This window comes from Limanda limanda, chromosome 19 (genome assembly GCF_963576545.1).
Source record: "Limanda limanda chromosome 19, fLimLim1.1, whole genome shotgun sequence".
Taxonomy (NCBI): domain Eukaryota; kingdom Metazoa; phylum Chordata; class Actinopteri; order Pleuronectiformes; family Pleuronectidae; genus Limanda; species Limanda limanda.
This window is the reverse complement of record NC_083654.1, coordinates 17,012,781-17,033,953: the sequence shown is the minus strand read 5'-3', so window position 1 is coordinate 17,033,953 and position 21,173 is coordinate 17,012,781. Positions and strand designations below refer to the sequence as shown.

Genomic DNA, 21,173 nt, shown 5'->3' with positions numbered 1-21,173 from the left:
TCAGCTAATATGCAGTGAGACAACAACTTATACAAAAGATACCTGTCAATTTGTTTTTTATCACTATCAGATCTGACAGTTATTATGTCTGATAAGCTCCATGTGGAGCTGCGACACACTGTGTTTATGTAATGCGTTGTTATTGTTTACTTTTCTTTTATATAAATCATAGAAACATGTACATACAATTAAAATGTATACAAATTAAAAATAACCTTGACTCCATCTACAAGATAGGTGCTCATAACCAGGTAATAATGCAGCTTTGGCTTCACATACTAAATTAGCGAATAAGTCTTCGGTTTATCAGATTACCACAAAGAAACCGCCACAAACAGGTTGTTTGGGGCGGTTAGCCTGTGGTTTCGCATGTGGCCAACTGGTGCCTCCACTCATCTGTGATTATTTAAAAACTGTGCTATAAAAAGCTTGAAACAGATTTAATAACAGAAAGTCATGGGGCTGATGACTTTATATAAAGGCGACAGGACAGCTACCCAAAAGTGAAGCCAAATCATCTCAAATGCCCCCTGGTGGCTGGTCATAAACTCCATCTCCTTGAAGTGGAGATGGGACATACACCAGAGTTAAAGAAAATCGAAATAAACACCACATACATCTTTGTCATGATTTGACTTGTGGCTTGTTGACTTTTGGCGCTGGCTGAATTAAAATCCATCAAGCTCGTTCAAACACAATACTGGAGGGAGACGTCAGTAGCATTCAATTACACTCACACTGAAGAAGTCGTAATATTTTTTAATGATGATTCTTGGAATTAATTGAAATGATTAATACAAACAGTCAAAATCAACAACAGTAGACACAGTGGTTGGATCATGAAAAACTAGAAGTCCCAGGTGGCCCAGAGAGAGGACAGGAGGACGCCACACAGGGCACCGGTCATAGAGAACTGGAAAGAGGAGGCTCCATTACACAGATTTGTGGTACAACATGTGAAACTGCTGCTGTAACCAGCCCCAAGGAGGTTGCCGGTCAGCGTCTTCCCACACAGGTCTGAGTCCAGGCAGCCGCGGGTGTGCAGAGTGAGCGACCCGGTAGCATTGAACTCTGGAGGGTTGGAAACAGAAGGATAGAGATGAATGTGAAAAACTGTATTGTTATAATAATGATAATAATATTTGTTATATTCAGGTACAACTAAACTACACATCCAGTATTATCTTTCATATATATATATATATATATTGACAACAACTTTTCACATGAAATGTTTATACATTTAAAAGGTAAACATGTGATACATTTTAACCAAATGTCCCTATTTGTTTTCCTTTACATTTTTGTACACTGTTATACATTTCTGTTTTAAATATCTCTAAGTCTGTCTGTGTTGTAAATGTTTCCTTACGTGCTTCTCCACGATAACAGCTCTCCGTCGCATTATCACATGTGACGTCGCTACCGAACAGGCATATCCCCAACACACCTACAGGACACTGACGGCATGTAACCCCATGTGCTGTTCATTGAAAAAAAAGGAAAAGGAAAAGATAAGAGTCCAAAAGTACCAGGAAATCTGTGCAATAGTGTCCAAAAATGTTCTTTTAGTTTGAATATATCATCATTTACTTGGCATCTTGGTTATCTTCAGTATTTGTATTTTTACATGTCATCATTTTAAATGATTCATCTGCAAACCAGGACATTTTCTGTTTTCATTTTTAGTTCTACAAGGAAGCAGGAATCTCTGCAAATTGTTTATTTAGCTTTTAAACAAGTCTCATAATGTGTATTACTTCAGAACAGGACTTAGCCCTGCGGCAATTACAGATAAACAAGTCACATGTTCCCGGACTCTATGTCATTAAGCTGCAATGCAGTGAACATGTCCATTAACCTTTATTTGATTTGTCCCTGGTAATGAACCTGGGTCAATTCAAATGTGTCCAGTAAGTAGAGTGTTGGTTGATGATAAACACAGAGAATCATAGAAGACACATTAAGGTACAAATCCTCCATCCGCCTGGTCACAAAGAAAGAATTTGGATTATTGCATCAGTGAGTGACGACGGTTTATATCTGCTGCACAGTAACCTCAGAAGTTGAACTTACCCACTGCGATGACGGCACTCAGGAAGGTCACAGCTTTCCAAAAGGTGTTCATAGTTCCCAGGCTTACAAGTGCACCGGGTTTCCCTTTTTTATTCTTCAAATCGGTGTTAAAAGTTCTGAATACCTCTGGCTTTGTCAAGTGACCTAATGTGAGAGTGATGACACGGCTTTGGAACTGAGTCAACTGTGAAACGCCCATGCAAGAATGAGGTGCGTCAGGTTTTGTGTTCCAGGACGGTGAAGAGGAAGTCTCCAACAAGTACTGAAAAGATTCCCAACCTACGGGAAAATAACTCCCAGAGTCACTAGAGTATTTAAAACAGTTTTATTTATCCGTCTCATTTATTAACATGCAGTAAAAGGTTTCATGCAGTCACTTGTTTCCCATATGGATGAAGATGTCTAGATTTTTCAAGATGGAAGATCCTGCTTGTAATTTTGGTTCATTTTAGTTTTAAAGGAGGCAGTTGCTCCAAACAACCATTAGGGCGGCGGCCAAAGCAGCAGAGGGAGGGAGCTGGATGGACGAGGCTCCGTTACAGAGGTCGGTGCTGCAGCATGTCTTGGTTACAGTGTATCCGACGGTCAGGAGAGATCCCACTTCAGTCTGGTTGCAGAGAGACGAGGCCAGGCAGCCTCGAGTCTGCAGCGTCATCAGACTGCTGACGTTGAAGGCTGGAACGGGAGAAGGAGATTAAAGTGGAAGACATTACTTTAATCTGAAAGATGTACCTATATATTATCACTGAGTTTCTAACAGTCCACACGGCATCCTTGTAAAATGTCCGGAAAAAAAGGGGCCAATGTGAGAATGCAGCAGGAAAATGAACAGTGACCGAGTTCGCATGTTGATGACGATTGTAACACTTGACAGACACAAACCTACGACAAAACAAAAAGAGTACAAACACCTAAGTAAAAAAAGGTGTCAACGACAAATGCAAAGATGTCAAATTGATAGAGACAAGAGAGCTTTTGAGGATAAGGGACGACAGAGGTTTTTAAAAACATCATGGGACTGAACAGGTTTGTCGGGTGTCCAGCCACAACTCCACCTTAACTGTCAGGGCAGGTTTTTCAACTCCAGCACCAGATGAGCTTATGTAACTCAGCTGGGGCGGAGACAAACACACACAGACACTTACACACAAACACACACACGCACACACACACACACACGCACATACACACACACACGCACGCACACAAACACATCTTTCCTCACCCTTGACACATAGCCAATGTGTCACTCACCCAGGTTTCCGCGGTAGCAGTTAGGCTCAGAGTCACTGCAGGTTGCCGTGGAGCCGAACATACATTTTCCTAGGATCCCCACTCTGCAGGTTCGACAGGTCAGGGCCTCACCTGGCAGGGTAACAAGGGCTTTAAGGAGAGGGATGGGCCGAAGAAGGGAAGGAGAACAGGCTCTTTTCTTATGAGATATACAAACAACTCAGGAACCTCTCCACAACTTGTTTTTAATTTTCTCTTCATTGTCAATGTCATCAAAGTTGTCACCATAGATGTGCGATAGTTATCGTATTAGTACAATACACGATCAATGATGCAAACATTTCCATGATGTACGATTATTTGATCATTTAGTGATACTGACTATTATCAGCTGTAATCTTCAGCTAATACGATAATTTTAAATCTTCTTGTACGATATGTCAATATTTCTCAGCTGGCAACGCTGATTTGCATGAAAACCATCTTAACGTGTTTTTTTTCAGGTTTTTATATAATGTGACTCATTGATATACATCATTCTGCAAAAAAATGTGTTCACACATTGTAACTATGATCAGTACATTGGGAAGAACCCCAGATAGAAATGTCTGGAAAAGATCTCTCTGTTGTCAAAATCAGGTAGAGTTGATCAAAATGTCTCCTCGCTGACAAGCTTCTTCAAAATAAACCTATAACCTATACACTGCCTCGGTCATATTTTAACAGATGCATCACAACAAAAGTACAGAAGTCATTTAATCAAGTGTGAGCTAGAACCTAAAATAACGCCCGTCTTTCTTTCTTTCACTAACCTCCCAGTTGCAGATCAATAAAGTAAATCTATCTATCTATCTATCTATCTATCTATCTATCTATCTATCTATCTATCTATCTATCTATCTATCTATCTATCTATCTATCTATCTATCTATCTATCTATCTATCTATCTATCTATCTATCTATCTATCTATCTATCTATCTATCTATCTATCTATCTATCTATCTATCTATCTATCTATCTATCTATCTATCTATCTATCTATCTATCTATCTATCTATCTATCTATCTATCTATCTATCTATCTATCTATCTATCTATCTATCTATCTATCTATCTATCTATCTATCTATCTATCTATCTATCTATCTATCTATCTATCTATCTATCTATCTATCTATCTACCCCACTTTTTCTTTCTTTCCATCCATCAAGAAAAGGGAAGAAAACTTTGGTGGAATCGACTATTGTGTACTCATTACGTTATTGTAAATCTTTAAATAACATTAATTCAACTCATCTTCAGGTTCTAATTTTCTGATCCCTTCAGTGAAAAACAGTGAATACAAGGCCTACCTGTAACAATCATCGCCATAAATACGGCGCAGACCAGAAGCAGCTTCCTCATTTTGCTCTTACACAAATGTGTTTTTATCAAGAATTTATCCGCACAAACACAGTTATCCTGGGTCGTCAAAGAGACTCAACAATCCAACTGTCCCAGTCTGAGGAGGTGTTCAAGTGGGCTTCACCAGCGCTGGTCAACTGGTTTTATGTCCCAGGTGCTTCCAGGATCTCAGATTGTTCATTAAATATGATTACAAAAGGTTGTATTGCCTCTGATGTTCTTTTGTCAAACCCCTGGGGTAATGAACTGAGAGGGTGGTTTCTCACGAGAGCTATGAAAAACCAGACAAAGAGAAAAACATGTGACCGATGGTCTATTTAATGTCTTTGTTTGTGAAACCAATATCACAATATTCAAAAGCATTCGATTACAAAAGGGGACAAAGCTTCAGTCAATGATGAGTATTTGTGAGGAGACTCTCCCTTTACCTAATGTACATACACATTTCCAAATATAGGAATTCATTCTCTACTTTGGAACCAAAATAATCCAAATCAAAAGTCCAGCGAGTGTAAGATCGAGTCAAAATGGAGAAATAAAAAAACTGAACTGAACCTAGGTGCTCAAAACAATATTAGGAGCTTCATGTTTTCACTCCACTGCCGACTTTTGGCTTTTTCATTTTGCAGAATTTCTACATACAAACAATTTAACAGGAATAAAAACTGGAAAACAATTTGACTCCTTTAAATAAATACCCATGACCTATTTAGTTTAACCTTTATCAAACAAGAGCCTCATGTAATCACAAGGTAAACATCAAGGTGTGTTTAATAACCTCTCAAGGTGAACTCTGGCTGTGGAGGCGTTCTCTGAAATGGGGTTCAGTACAGGATAATAACAAATAATGTTTGACTTTGAGGAAAGCTATGAAAATGCTTGTATTTGCTCAAGTTTAGAGATTCTGAGATTACTGGCTCCTCTCTGATTATTTACAGCTAGATGAAATTTGTTTTGTGGCGTTACACACATCGATCTAAAACAAATGCATTTTGGGTGATATCTATGAATGTGTGAAAATGTTTGCAGCTTGATTGAATTTGAGGAGACCCATGGGCATTGGTGGTGTCATGTGCTCCACTGAGTGCCATTCTAATTCCATTTTTTTCTTTTGAGGTGTCTCTGCATCTTTTAGACACGACATTAAAGCTCATATAGATCGAAAAGTAATCAGTGATCATATTTGTAGGAACAACACCATCATGACATCTCTACAAAGTTGGAAAATGCAGAAATCAATTAACTTTGGCAACAATTAAGAAGAGATGCACGATCAATGGCTTTCATCGTCATTTAGTTTAAATGACGTCATGATGTAAAGGCATAATGACAATATAGAAGATTATTATTGCCTGACTTATATACAACATCTGAAGCTTTTCATTTAAGTTACTGAAGTTCTCCATCTATCCAATGGTAAATCCATAATCAAAGAGAAGTGATGGAAATGAAGATGACAAATAAATCAATATCGTCGTTATGTAAAAAAAGGAACAAGCAGCGGAGGTATCTTTGATTTTGTTTATTTCAACATCCCTGTTTTGTTTACAGCAAGAAACAATTTAGTGAAACCATAAATAAATGCACTGATTAAAATAACCAAAAGCAGAACAACAACATGGCAGGTCGATATACTCAATGCTCAACACAATGTTTTCATTCCATTGATCAACCTCCATGATGTTGACTGTATCTAATGTCATTGTACACCCCAAAAACCTGACATCACAAGAGGTGAGTTATGAGAAATAGAATCGTGGGCTCAGTAGCAGGGGGGCTGCTGCTGTTCTTTGGTTGTGACATGACATTTTACTGCATGCTTCCACACACGGACGCCAGGAGAGCTGCAGCAATGGCGGCGGTGAAGGTCAGCTTGGTGACTGGGGCGTCGCTGGTATCGACGGGGTTGCAGTTGTTTGTGGTGCAACAAGCGAGTTCTACCACGTATGTGAAGCCCAGCAGGGTACCGTTGGTGGTCGCGTCGCAACCAGCGCCGCCAAGCGGAGCGCAACCCTGGGAATTGAAGCCTGAAAAGCTGCTGAGTGTTGGGAAAGCTGTGGAGAGAAATGGTTTGTGTAAGACTGAGGAGAAAAACAGAGGTGGAAACAAATATTTCACATTAAAGTGTTAAAGTTCTGGTTTGTTAGCCTTCACACTGCACGTGTACATTGTCTTACTGGAAATACAAGTTTTTGTCCAACACTGGAACTTAAATGAATCCTTTTATTTTGACTTCCTGATCATGTACAATCTACTTCTTAAAACTTGGGTTCAGGTAAAGAAGTTTTTTTTCCACTGCTACAGCGACCATGAGAATGTGACACTGGTTTGGCAGCTGGGAGCACTGGGGTGTGCGGTCGGATCTGTGTGTCTGGGCGTCACAGTGTTTGAGAAGGACTGAGGTGAATGAAGCCTGTGCTGCTGTGTGATGTTTGAAAGGAAAGGGTGTGAGCATTTGGTAATTCCGAAGTGACTTACTGGCTTTTCCAGTGAAGCATTGGGTCACGTTGACCGCACAGGTCTCATTGCTAGAGTTGATGCAGTAGCCAAAAAGACTGAAGCTGCATTTGTTGCAAGTGAGCGAGTCCGCTGAAAAACACAAGTGAAAAAGCACAAGAGTTAGATGTATTTCAGAAGTTTGAACAGAAAATTTGTCAATGAATCATCGAAACATCACTTTATCTATGGTGATTCAATAGATCTAGTTTATTCTTCAGCATGAATATTTTGTAGCCCAATCTTTCTAAACATTTCCCAAATTTGTTTATCAACATTAATATGTTTTAATTGAACGACAGTGATTACTTTCTAAGAGTATAGGTCGAATATTTCCATCTTTTGCCAGATCGCTCTGGTTCAGTTTTGGGGAAATCTAGGGTCCGCCCCACCCTGCACCGTGGCACAAGGTGAAGTTGTAAGACCCCGCCCAGATGAGCTGTGAAAATCCAATTCTAGCTGACAAATCAAAGATCGCCTTGTCAATCAGTGGTGCGGTTTCGCAATAGGGATGTACAGTCGGATTTAAAGTTTTATTAAAGACATTTTTAAATTTTAGATTGAAAGTGAGTAATTTCAGGTAAATTTCATCTGTGTTTCTCAAAGCATTGAAATACGCTAAACTTATATTTACCTGCACTAAACCGTTTTTTGAATTGAGCTAATTTCTTTCGCAGTAAAAGTCCATTTGAAGATAGTTAAACCTGTGTGAGCGCTTCCCTTCTTTGAGCCTCCTTAAGTTCATGATTCACTTTGGTTAAGTTGCGAAGACAGCAGATTTTTTTGAAAGATTGATGTCACGACACTTACAAGTTAAACTACATGCGCGACACCATTATAAACTATGAATTATTATAATCTGACAGATAAACCTGAATGAAATTGAGACATTTCTGTACTTTATAAGATTTTACAAACCAAAATCTGATAAACCACTGCCAGATAATTTGTCCAAAAAAAACCACAAATACACAAATCTTAACCAGTGATAACATTGATTGATTAATCTCACCCAGCATGAAGCATGCAATTACTGCAACGAGTCCGAGTACGATCCTGGCCATTTTGGTTTGTTGGTTTGGTCCTGGGTTTGAGCGGGGAAACAAATCCTTGTTCAGAGAAGCTTGTAGCTGCTTGGATCCTTTGAGGAGTAGAAACTGATGAGCCTGCTCGGTGAGGCCTCACATTTATAGGATGTCATCTGGGAGGGGACAAGTTGGGGATTTCAAGTCTTCTGTCTCTACCTTCCCCTCGAGGCAAGAGTTACTCAGAGCTAAGGAATGGAAAGGATGCACAGGCATTGCTTGCATTGTCAAGAGATGAACAAAGTGCACCTGTGGTAGAACAAGTTATTGAATGATGAGCGTGAGTTCATATTTTTTTCATTTCTCGATTGACTGACTGCTTAATTTTGAAATATGGCAAAACAATTGTGTCGAGTCAGGAAACTGTTAAACTATTTCAATCAATCAAATTTTATATTTTATTATTTGTTAAGTTAAAACTAGTTGGTTCACACTATAGACATTTCTCTCTTGGGTATCTCTAAACTTTGACATCATTGAAGCCTCAATAAACCACCAAAGCCAAAACATGCTTCATACTTTGGAAACACTTCATTGGTGACATCAACTCAACCAAACCACTTATCTGCTTAAGAGTTCTTTTGTTTGCAGACGGCTCTTCTCGGATCTAAATGTGAGTTCCCTTAATAGGCAAGAATGTCCCGTTCTGTGCCAAAACCTGAACCCGTCTCTGGTGAGGTGCACTGAAACCTGAATAACCTGCTGTTCCTGCACTGATCCGATACCAACAATCACAGTAAAAGCACACAGGAAGTTGTTTTTTTTACCGCATTTAGGCGTTTAGTTCATTCTTTAAATTGTCTACATATACAGCTTCACAGAAAACATTCAGACACACATTCTTCTTTTTGGTTGAAAATTGGTTCAATCTCAGTTACATTTCAGTAAAACACATCAGTGGTACCATTGAAGTAAAAAAAAAAAAAAGAAGGTACGACCTGCAAAACAAGAGAATAGTTTTCACTGAAACTGCCAGATTTATAGAGTGAAGACAAAGCAAATGAAATGACTAGAAATACAAAATTTTATTAAAGTTTTGACATCAGAAATTGGTTAACAAATCATAAATTCACGTCAGGTTTACACATTTATTTTTGACTTCAAATTCTTTGACCACAGGTGCACTTTGTTCATTCTTTTTAATCTCTTATAGAGAAATGAAGGCTGATACAATGAAGATAGGAAAATAAGAAAGTTGATTTTAACGGACAAGCATTAGTGTGAAATGAAAAAGAACCTGGAGAACATAAAGACAGAGTATGTGAAGAGAAGAAAAACAATGTCTGATGTTACAAAACCACAGAGCTCATGTCTGAGATGGGCATTCAATTGGTAGTGCTTGTGTGTGTACAATAGGAAATGTGTGTGTTTATGCGTGTGTGTGTGGTTGGTGTGATCCAGTATCCACTGTATCTTCTGTCAAACCAGGACTTGGGCCATGAGCAGAGCAGTGATGGTGGCGAGGGCCAGGCTGAGCCCGGAGGCCCCGGGCAGACCGGGCGCTGCATTGCAGAGGTCAGTGTTGCAGCACGTCCTGGTTATGCTCCAGAAGCGGTAGTTGGAGTTGTCGGTCAATTTCCACTCATTGGTCTGGTTGCACCTACGCTTCACAAGACAGCCCTTCTTATATAAATCCACGAAGCCGGCTGTGGAACGACAATAAACACACAATCACCTTCAGTGTTCTTTGTTCATTGTGTTTGACACGGCAGCCTGAGGTTGCACACTCAGAGGAATGCACAAGTAAGTTGTTGAAGACCTCGTTGCTCCTGTTTTAGTTTGCTGGTGCTAAACTACGTTTGAATGACGATATAATATAAAGTTACACAACTTTAAATCTCCCCTACTCAGCATTTAAAAAACTACCAAGATAGCAAATACTTTATAAATTATCATATCTGCATAGAATTTCTTTCTTCACAGCCATTCATGATTTAAATTTTTAGGTTTTTAAGTTTTAAGTTTTAAGTTAAGTGGATCCTCCATCACTGTCACTGACAAGTCAAGTCTGACCACACAGCAGAACTAAAGTCTGCTCTAAACTATACTGATAAACTAGAGGGTGGAATGAAGAGACTGCATTAAGTTGCATTCTGGGGAATGTACTCAATGTAATCAAGTGTTCACAGTGTTTAAGATTAAGATAAATAATCAATAATTTAGATTACAAAAAAGGCTCATTTCTAAAATACTTCGCATTTATTTAATTACAAAGGTTTTGGTCTTGGTTTCAGAATCGTTCCAGTTGCAATTGTTTTATATACCTGTAATTTTGAATAAACTATTTTAACTGCAATGTCTAACATAACTTTAACATAACTATTTTATTTGAAATTTTAAGATTGCAAACTCCTGATCAAATCATCATTTTAATTGAATCCAATAAAAAAGAATGAATTGACATTTCTCACCCGACAACCTCGTGTTTACTGTACATTTACGTTGTAATGAATCCCTAATCTTAAAATCCAGTTTGTAAACAGACAGTGAACTGCAATGAATCAATAGCTGTTATGTGCATTTCTTTCCAACCTGTCAGACTGAGGAATGATGAGGATGTAAACCCAACAAGTTAGATAGTCAATGTTTATCTATTCTGAGCGTAGGCAAACATTTATAATCTCAATAATCATCTCAATACAACACTTAAATTCATTTCTCAGGATGAAAAGAGGCCGATCTGCCATGCCTGATAAATCCAACATATCAGTTTGTGTATTTATAGCTTCAGCTGATGATCATTTTGATTAATCTGAGGGTTTTTATCTGCTCATGAGGACATTTGCAGAAGACCTGTTTAGCCAACTATTTCAACTATTTCCTTTTTTTGCCATTTCTAGTCTTTTATTTTGAAAATGCAACTGGTTTGGTTTCTAGGGTTTTTATGGAACTTGTTGAGATGAACGTTGTCCCATGAGAGTGTTTAAGCTACTGAGCGTCTTACCTGCCCTCCCAACACCACTGAAGCAAAGGCTTCCATTTGTACAATCGTCTTTACGGGTTATGCACGAGCCCCACATGCCTAGATTGCATTTGTAGCATTGCAGAGCTTGGCCTGATTTAAAATAACAGGAAAGGAGGGAGGGAGATGAGGAGAAAAAACAGAAAAGTATAGTTAGTATGCATTCGTTTTACAAAAGGCAATAATCATGGGGCATCTTCAAGACAGGAAACAGCTTCTCACATGTGACGTTTGGAAAGGTGTATAAAGTGGTTGCATCTAAAATGGTTGTTGATCTTCATGGAATTTGATTCTATTGCGTTGCATTATTGGAGCTGGGGTTATCTTATTTCTTTGCTACTGGGGATAGTGCAAATTCGTCATCCATCAACATCAATGCAAACAAATCAAGTCGGACCACACTTCAGACCTTAAATGTTAATGCATATTACGAGTGTCCATGGGCATTTACCAAGGCTGCATTTTGGGAAGTGAAAGTTCAGTGTACATAATCTTTTCCAGCGTTTTTGACTCATGTCGGAGACAAAATGTACTTGCTCCTTTAATTTTGACCACTCTTTAAAGTCTGTCTCTTACAAACCCTAATATTTAAAAGTTACATTTCTAAATCACAGCACATTTAAGGACATACCAATTAAACAAGTGTATGGGAATGGACTGGATAGAAAATAAAGATAAAGTCAGACTACTGGTTGCTGAGGCTTAAGATGAAGTCACAGAACGCTGTAGAAGAAATTCTTCTTGAGTGTTGAGTTATTAGATCTCCGAAGAACTACAGGAACGATTTCGTCAATCAAATATTTTGACAGGGGAGACAAGAACCACGTGTTTGTTCTCAGACTCTCTGAACATCTTGTTCTATAATGTCCAAGACAATTAATTGGTGAGTCATGGCAATGCTGATAAATGAGTCAGGTGTTTCCAGCACTTTGTCAGCTGCCTCTTTAAGTACCTTCCAAAAGATCACTTAGGAATCATTTGACAAAGACACATGTATTTCCTCCTAAAACTAAAAGGTTCAGTTCCCTCATAGTTATACTTAGAACCTTGAAATACTGAGTTGTTCACTGGCATTTACTCCCAGTGCGCAACAAACATTTGTTGCTCAAACACTGGTAAAGAAAAACTCCCTGCCTCTTGTTAACAATGGGCAGGTTTTTCCATTCACCGGAGTTCAATTGTTTTTGTTCAGAACTGGTTTTGACAAAAGGTTTCTGCTGATTAATGTCACCTTAGAAAGAACGCCCAAACCATCCCTGGGAGTTAGGTAATTATCTGCACCTTGGTTTTAAAAATATATATAAAAAACATTCAAGATTAAAAGAGAAGGAATTGCTCTCTTTTACCATGGTGACACCAAGCCTCATAGTAGACATGCGGAGTTTCCCAGTCTGCCCTGGGGAGGGGACACATGCAGTGATTACAGTGCATTCTATAGAAACTGCTAATTGAAAAACCTATCGCTCCAGTTTCAGTGTCACAGTCTCATGAGTGGAAGTTGTGTTGAAAGTACACAATGAAGTCATCGTATAAAAACTTGTCTGGAAAAGTTTACAAACTCTTGGCTTAAGGGCAGATCGGACGTTTGGCTCCTGCAACATCTGAAGAAGTCAGTTAATGCTCGTATCCACTGTTTATCATATCACACCTGTTTGAGCCTCTTTACACCGACTCCCGGTTGTTTGGTGTGTGTGTGTTTTGCCTGGCTCCAGATCATATTTTAGACCTTAGCGTATGGGCCTTTGCCTTCAGGGCCCTGAAGCTCTGGCACGACCTGCCCGAGGAAATCAGGCCGTTCGAAACGGCCCCTTCTTGTACTCCTAGCAGAAAGCCTTTCCTGATTATTTTTTAGTTGTTTAATTCAGTTATTTACCTGTTTATTGATTCGCAGTCTTCCATATTGTGAAGTACTTTTTAACTGCTTCTGCTTTATCTATAAAAGTTCATTAATAATCATTACTAGGGCTCCCAACCCCCAGGTACTTTTGGTTGCAACCCCAAAAATACATCATACTGTGAATTTAAGGGTTTTACAAAACAACTAGTTTATATGACCTGGATTTGTATACGTCTCCAGGCTTTTAACGCGATTCAAATTCAAATTAAAACAGACATTCTCCGAAAATACACTCGAAACTAAATTAAACAGACACAAAATGGTCTCAAGCTAAAAAGTTCGGCCTCCTTTAAATAGCTAAGTCCACCGTGACTTTGGGAAAGTCACACCTGTCTGATGTTGTGAGAAAAACAGATTTCAAATCACAATCTGGTAAGATAACACTTTTCTTTTCTTTGACACGTAAAGAACACACCCTGTTCAGCTGGTTTCGGCTACAACCGAGCTCAAGTAACAGCTAAGTACAGTCGGTACAATCGACTCTTTGACAATCACTACGTCCTCTTGTCATTTGTCCTTAACATCCCCTTACTAAAATATAACGTGCGTTTCATTAAAATATATTCCGCTGTAATAGTCGTATACGTCTAAAAACAGTGGTGGCATGTGATTGCCACACCTTGCCACACCTCAGCGCTCTGGAATGCTGACCCTTTCCACCTAGTGCTGCTGACAAGAAATCCAGATCAACTTGATTCGTAGTGCCATTGTGTCATATGCACAAACAAACATGCACTCCCAAGCAATGGTTAGCATTTCTTATTGAAAGAAGTTAAAATAACACTGAACAACTACATAATAGGTTCAAAATATCTACAGACAAAAATAGCCGACAGCAAGGCAAAAAACTAAATCAAATTATGTAAAACAACCACAAGATGATCAAAATGATCCCTAAGACTAAGATGAACCACAGTGAGACGGAAAGTGTCTGAATTCTGTTGTGTGTCTTGCCTTCATGGTTTTCGTTGACAATTAATACGTCAGTGCCCAGGGACCCATTTATCTCCTAATCTGTTTAAGGCCAACTTGAGGAAAATCAAATGCAGTCTGAAGATGAAGACACATGGGAACAGTAAAACCAATCACGTCAATTACATGTGACTGTTTGTTCACTGCAGCAGAAGTGACTCAACTTATAATTGGTCATGTGTTCATCTCTGTTGTTTCTACACAGCAGCACACCTCTTTGAAGAACAGGCTCTGAATAAAAGATGGGAAGACTCCGTCACGAGAAGGTGCAGTCATGGTGTCATGGTTATAGGCGCCCTCTATTGTTACAGTAAAAAGACATTTTAATCATTACCTTCTACTTTTACAATACAGGGAGGCAATCACCATTACAACATTTCTATATTATCATCCTTGCCTGATGCAAAGGACATTTTGATTAATTAGGCCAAGTTAATCAAACACACCCTTCAAATTAGTGTTTAAGAAGACAGCTAACAACAGGGTCATCTCAAGTCATTTACTGTGTGAAATGAAGAGACATCTGCTTCTTTAGACCGGGTCTGTGTTGTTTAAATAAAACATGACAATGTATTTTGTTTTTCTGGTTGGATGATTTGTGCAAAACAAGTGACTACTCACTGTAAATTGGATTTTAAAAGAAGTGAGTCAAATGGCAGTTAAACAGGTAAAATAATGTCCAATTAACAGCATGAATGTTATAATTCTTAGATATTTTATCCACTCTTTGCTTTTATGCCTATTAAATATTTATATGCAAATAAATACAATATACAAGGTCTTACAGTAAAGTGTTACCACTCTTTCATACTTTTGAATCTTTGCTCTGTTGGGAAAACATGAAAGACCCATTTAAAAATCTTAATGATGCATTATTAATTCTTGGCCCTTATTTTCCATCTATTTAAACTTTTGTATTTTTTGCTCATTAGCTTTTAAAGGAACAGGCACTCTAAACAGGTCACTCTGAGGTGGGCTGTTTTAGACAGAGTAAAAAGGGTGCTGTTTTAAATGTTTAAAAATGTTACAGACATCTCATTAAGACCCCAAGAAACGCTATCAACTTGTAGTAAAATGGGCATAATATGTTCCCTTTAAAGCTGTTCAATTTTTTAATGCATGCAGAAGGACATCATCAGCTAGACCGAGGGCATGGATTATTAAATTAAGGCCACACATTTTTTATTTTCTTCACCTGATACCAGGGGTGTCCGTAGTCCATTGTGAAAGCAGGGAATTCGAGTTTTCAGGTGTGGCACAGTACAACCACTGTGACCTTCTATGTGCAGTCTCAGCCTTATTCTGCTCCCTACTGTTCATTCACTAAAATTACAGGTCACAGTACAACAGGCCCCAAGTGTTGTCATTTGGATGTGAAGTAGATTCTTACTCACAACAGCAACATCCTTCATAGATGGGAGTAACCAGGCTGCCAGAGAAGCAGCCAGATGAAATATTAGTGGAGTGGTGGCAGCTGCCAGTAGAGGGCTTTAGGGTGACACCCCAACACTCCCAACATGGATGTACTAGAGAGACGTCATTGGAAAAAACTAAAAAGGAAATATTTGGGGGTGCTTGGACCCCCACAGCAGGAGTTGATTCAATTCCCTAAATGAAATGAACGTTTTTTAAAGAATTAAAGGTAAACAGAGATCAAATAGAGTTCACACAAATTAAAAATGCTTCCATTTCATTTTCCTGTTTAGCCAACTTTCTTTTTGAGATTTTATCCACCAAACTCCAGAAATTTACATCTGGGACAAAAAGCAGCTGCCTAGAGGCGGAAGGTATTGTGTATATTTCTCTGGAGGCTGATACCTGAGGGAAACCTCTCAGTAAAAAAAATATAATGATAGCCTGGAGGCCGTCAGAAATCTTTGCACCAGACGAACTAAAACTGACCAAAAGCTGTAAAAATATCTCATGATTTCAAAAGAGAAATGCAACAACTGCAATCAATCCCTTAAAAAAACGCCACACGTCACACTCTGTGTAAAAAAACTTGGATTTAGTCGAGGATAAGGAAACATCTGTTCTTACACATTTCTTTTTATGAGTGGAGTTTCAACAAGTGGGGTTTTAAATGAAAGCGGAATATATGAGTTTCTAATTGTATACATCAAAATATTAAGTTTTAACTCACCGACTGCGATGCAAAATCCGAGTACAACGAGCTGGAGGATAATTTTGCTCATGTTGGAAAATAAGAAGAGAAATCGTGGCACTTCAGCTGTTTAATGGTGTGTGACCTCAGTAAAAACAGAGCAGAAACTGCCAGTGATATGTACATGCATCTGTCTTTGTTGTTTAAATGCAGCTGCCTTTGTTGACACATTGTTTAAATGCAGTTGTCTTTGTTGCAACATTGTTTAAGGGCAACTGCCTTCGATACCAGACTTTTCATAGGCAGCTGCCTTTGTTGACATAAGTGTTTGAAGGCAGTAGTGATTTATTTAATGAGATATATTTATTTTTTAGTAATTTGTGCGAATGCAGATCATAATAAATAGATTAAAGAATTCAATTATAGCATTGTTTATTGATATTACTGTTGTGTCACTGATGGTAAATGTTAATAGAACCTTAAATAAAGGCTGCAGCGCTGCAATTACAGACACAAATAGCAGGTTTTACACGTGTCAAAGATATCAAAGGTATTGTAGTAAGGACTGGGTTGAAGTGACTTTAATATTAAAAAATCTTTGAAGCTTACAAGGCAAGAACATTGATTGGCTTTCACTATTATCATTTCAGACAGAGGAGACGAGTCATAGTAAATGTTTGTGTTTTTATGTTACTCATTGAAAAGAAAGCAGCAGTTTCAGTCATTAAGCATCATGTTCTATTGACATCACTGCCAAGTCCTTCCACATTCCTGTGTTGGACAACGTTTTAACAACAGCTCAACTATCAACATCTCAAAATGATACCTGGATAAAGGTCGTTCCACAGAACGATACACCATTCCCATTGGCATCAGAAACTGGTTACATCACCTTGGCAGTGCTGACATGAAAAGCACAACTGACCACACACCTTGAAATTGTCTCTACCGTGAGACCTAAAGCTGCTAGACTTAAGACCAGTGAAGGGAAGACATTTTCTACTAATTGTGCAGATAAATGGAAACTGAAAATACATTAAACAAATTATTTGCATATCTGTAAAAAAAAAAGACCAGATATTGAATCAAATAAAGTAACCATCTCAACCATACATGCCCCAGACCACTAACAGGTAAGGAAATGTTCACCAGCTAGTCCAAATCTCCCTGAACATGTCACAAACAGCCGTGGTTGCTCTCAGACAGTGTAGCAACAGAGGGAGATGCCTCCAAGCAAACGTGGGAGCTGCTGTGGCAGGTGCCTTAATGCATAAACCAATATCTGAAGTAGAACAGGTTAAAAAACATTAATGGAACCGTTGGAGTAAAAAAAAAAGAGTAGAAGGTACAAACAGCAAAACAAGAGAATAGTTAAAACAAAGCAAATAGCATTAATGAAATGACTGGCAATAGAAATGTTTATTAAAGCTTTGACATCAACATATATTGGTTAAAAAATCATACATTTGTTTGAATATTTTGGCTGAAATGACAGTACAGTGGGTCAGAATACAGCAAATTAAAAGAATAGCTTGACAATTTATTGAATTCACTTTCTCTGCTTCTTTCAGAGTTTGATAGAAAAGAAACATGACAAACATGAAGAAAACTGTTCTGCTGGCGCAGCTTTGCATTTACGACACAGACGTGAGTAGTTCACTCTTTTGGTGCACTGCTCGGACTAAATGCATTTTACAAAAAAGTCCAGCTATTCCTTTAAGATAAAATGGCACAAACTAAACGAGAAAACGGACACAGAATTGTAATAAAACTTATCCTGCTAATCCAAGCGGAGAAAGTTAATTGCAGAGAACTCAAATCACGTCAGTGTTGGCTTGAAATAGTTTGAAGAAATGAAAAAAATGAAGGCTGATACAAGGAAGATAGGAAAATAGGAAAGTTAATTTTAACGGACAAGCATTAGTGTGAAATGAACAAGAACCTGGAGAAGAATAAAGACAAAGTGTGTGAAGAGAAGAAAACAATCTCTGACGTTACAAAACCACAGAGCTCATGTCTGAGGTGGACATTTAATTTAACTCTGGTAGTGCTTGTGTGTGTACATAATGAAATGTGTGTGTTTATGCATGTGTGTGTGTGGTTTGTGTGATCCAGTATCCACTGTATCTTCTGTCAAACCAGGACTTGGGCCATGAGCAGAGCAGTGATGGTGGCGAGGGCCAGGCTGAGCCCGGAGGCCCCGGGCAGACCAGGCGCTGCATTGCAGAGGTCAGTGTTGCAGCACGTCTTGGTTGTGGAGAAGAGAGGGTACTTGCTGATAACGCCCTTGTCCGTTGTCTTGTTGCACTCAGCCTCCTTTAGACAGCCCTTCTGCATTGTTTTCAGGACGGCGGTGACTGTGGAACGACAACAAACACACATTCACCGTCAGTTGTTGTGTTGAAGACCTCGTTGCTCCTGTTTTAGTTTGCTGGTGCTAAACTACGTTTGAATGACGATATAATATAAAGTTACACAACTTTAAATCTCCCCTATACAGCATTTAAAAACTACAGAGATAGCAAATACTTTATAAATGATCATATCTGCAAAGAATTTCTTTCTTCACAGCGTTCATGCTTTACATTTTTTAAAGTTTTTGGTAGATCCTCAGCTTCCTATTTACGGTGGATCATCGATCACTGTCACTGACAAGTTCAGTCTGACCACACAGCAGAACTAAAGTCTGCTCTTATTTTATTTGAAATTTTAATATTTCAAGGTCATGTTCAAATCATATCACATAAAAAATGTACTAATGGCTGTATTTGGAAAAACTAATTTAGCAGCTTTGATTTAAATGTAAAAAACTATCTTAAATACAATCATTTAAACCTTCAACACATTGTTAAAACAATTGTGAAGTTGACATTACTCACCTGACTTCATGTTTACTGTAAATTTACGTTGTAATGAAGCCCTAATCTTAAAATCCAGTTTGTAAACAGACAGTGAACTGCTATGAATGAGTAGCTTTTATGTGCATTTCTTTCCAACCTGTCAGACTGAAGTGTTTATCTATTCTGAGCGTAGGCAAACATTTATAATCTCAATAATCATCTCAAAAACACTTAAATTCATTCCTCAGGGTGAAAAGAGGCCGATCTGCCATGCCTGATAAATCCAACATATCAGTTTGTGTATTTATAGCTTCAGCTGATGATCATTTTGATTAATCTGAGTTTATTTATCTGCTCATGCGGACATTTGCCAAATAACTGTTTAGCCAACTATTTCAACTATTTCCTTTTTTTGCCATTTGTTGTATATTATTTCCAAAATGCAACTGGTTTGGTTTCTAGAGTTTTTATGGAACTTGTTGAGATGAACGTTGTCCCATGAGAATCTTCTGAGCGTCTTACCTGCCGTCCCATTACCACTGAAGCATTTCTCTCCGGCTGCACAATCCGTTTTAGTGGTTATGCACACGCCGAACGCGCCTATTTTGCAGTTGTAGCATTGCAGAGCTTGGCCTGATTTCAAAAACCAGGAAAGGAGGGAGGGAGATGAGGAGAAAAAACAGAAAAGTATAATTAGTGTTGAGTGTTTTACAACAGGCAATAATCATGGGGCTTCTTCAAGACAGGACATAGCTTCTGACATGTTCAGCTTGGAAAGGTGTATGAAGTGGTTGCATCTAAAATGGTTATAACATCTAGATGTCGCCCTAGATTTGGTTGATAATTTTTCGTTCAAACACTAACTCAATGAACTTATCTACTACAGTTATCCGCATCTTCTGATTTAATTGCCTTCAAGTTCAAATAGGCACCCACTTATCAAATTAAAAGTTGTAACTCACCGATGGCGATGCAGAATCCCAGTACAAGGAGCTGGTGAATAATTTTGTTCATGTTGGAGGATGAGAAGAGTTAGATTAGGCTGTAAGATATAGAATAGCGCTTTTTGTCCTCTACTCTGATTTTTATAAGCTTCCGCCTCCCAACAAACGACGCTGTAAACTAATCACAGCAGGTGTCACTCTGCGCCTGGCCACTTTTTATCCAAATCTCTCAAATCTGCAGAAAGGGCAAGCTCAGATCGTGGCAGCGGTAGCTCGTCAACAGAAACTGACACTGACATGTAAAGGCAGGTGCCAGACAATAATTAAAGCCAGCTGCCTTTGATACCACTTTTTAGAGGCAGAACCAAGTTAGCTATCCTTAATGCCACACTGTTTGAGGCATTATTTAAAGGCAGCTGCATTATTTAAAGGAAGCTGCCTTGTTGCCACATTATTTAAAAACAGCTGCCTTGTTGCTTCACTGTTGGAGGCAGCTGCCTTTGTTGCCACACTGTTTGGTTGGAGAAAGCTGCCAAACTGTTGCCAGTGTGGAGGCAGTTGTCACTGCTCCAAGTCTGAGAGCAACTAAAGCTGTTTGTGATATATTTAATGACTTATATATATACTGGTCTTGAAAACTTTATTAGATAGTTTGGCAGCTCTCGAAGGGAAAGGTTTTGGCTTTTTAAATGTATTTATGGGGCTTTTTATCGCCTTCATTTTGATGGGACAGAGCGTAAAACTTTGAATTCCACAGATGCTCCCTTCTCTTCCCAAGCAGTACCCTAGGTATGGTTATAGATAAAGGGCCAACCACCAGTACATTGTAGTGTCTATGCTTCCCGACTTTAATATCTAGCTCAGATGCCCCAAACAGAGAGGCACCAACTTCAACTTTCACCAACTTCGACTCTTTTGCGTATTTCACCAATGGCAAGACGTAAGGACACAGTGTGATTTAGGAATGCATTCTTTAGGCTTAACTATCCAACAGGATGTAAACACCTACATATAACAGAGTGACAGCAATTCCAGTCATTGATGGATGTGCTGTTATAATGGGTGATGCAAGTAGAGGAAGATATACTGGGAAGCTGTGGGAGACATCTTCAGACTTGGGGGTGAATTGCTCATGTGACTCTGTTAGCGTTTGTACA

General features: G+C 38.7%; 3 protein-coding genes across 3 annotated transcripts; all 3 read right to left on the bottom strand.

Moving 5' to 3' along the window:
* Positions 1–2,530: 2,530 nt before the first annotated feature.
* lye (lymphocyte antigen-6, epidermis) lies at positions 2,531–4,716 on the bottom strand. Its single transcript, XM_061093378.1, has 3 exons — positions 4,665–4,716; positions 3,331–3,441; positions 2,531–2,751 (listed from the first exon to the last, which is right to left on the bottom strand). Exons 1-3 carry the CDS (start codon positions 4,714–4,716, stop codon positions 2,531–2,533), a joined length of 384 nt encoding a protein of 127 aa, XP_060949361.1.
* Positions 4,717–9,716: 5,000 nt separating this feature from the next.
* Positions 9,717–12,672, bottom strand: LOC133026481 (prostate stem cell antigen-like). Its single transcript, XM_061093376.1, has 3 exons — positions 12,606–12,672; positions 11,242–11,352; positions 9,717–9,943 (listed from the first exon to the last, which is right to left on the bottom strand). The coding sequence occupies exons 1-3, from the start codon at positions 12,670–12,672 to the stop codon at positions 9,717–9,719; spliced, it is 405 nt and encodes a 134-aa protein (XP_060949359.1).
* Positions 12,673–18,365: 5,693 nt separating this feature from the next.
* On the bottom strand, positions 18,366–20,086 carry LOC133026480 (lymphocyte antigen 6 complex locus protein G6d-like). Its single transcript, XM_061093375.1, has 3 exons — positions 20,035–20,086; positions 19,595–19,705; positions 18,366–18,589 (listed from the first exon to the last, which is right to left on the bottom strand). The coding sequence occupies exons 1-3, from the start codon at positions 20,084–20,086 to the stop codon at positions 18,366–18,368; spliced, it is 387 nt and encodes a 128-aa protein (XP_060949358.1).
* Between the last annotated feature and the right edge of the window lie 1,087 nt (positions 20,087–21,173).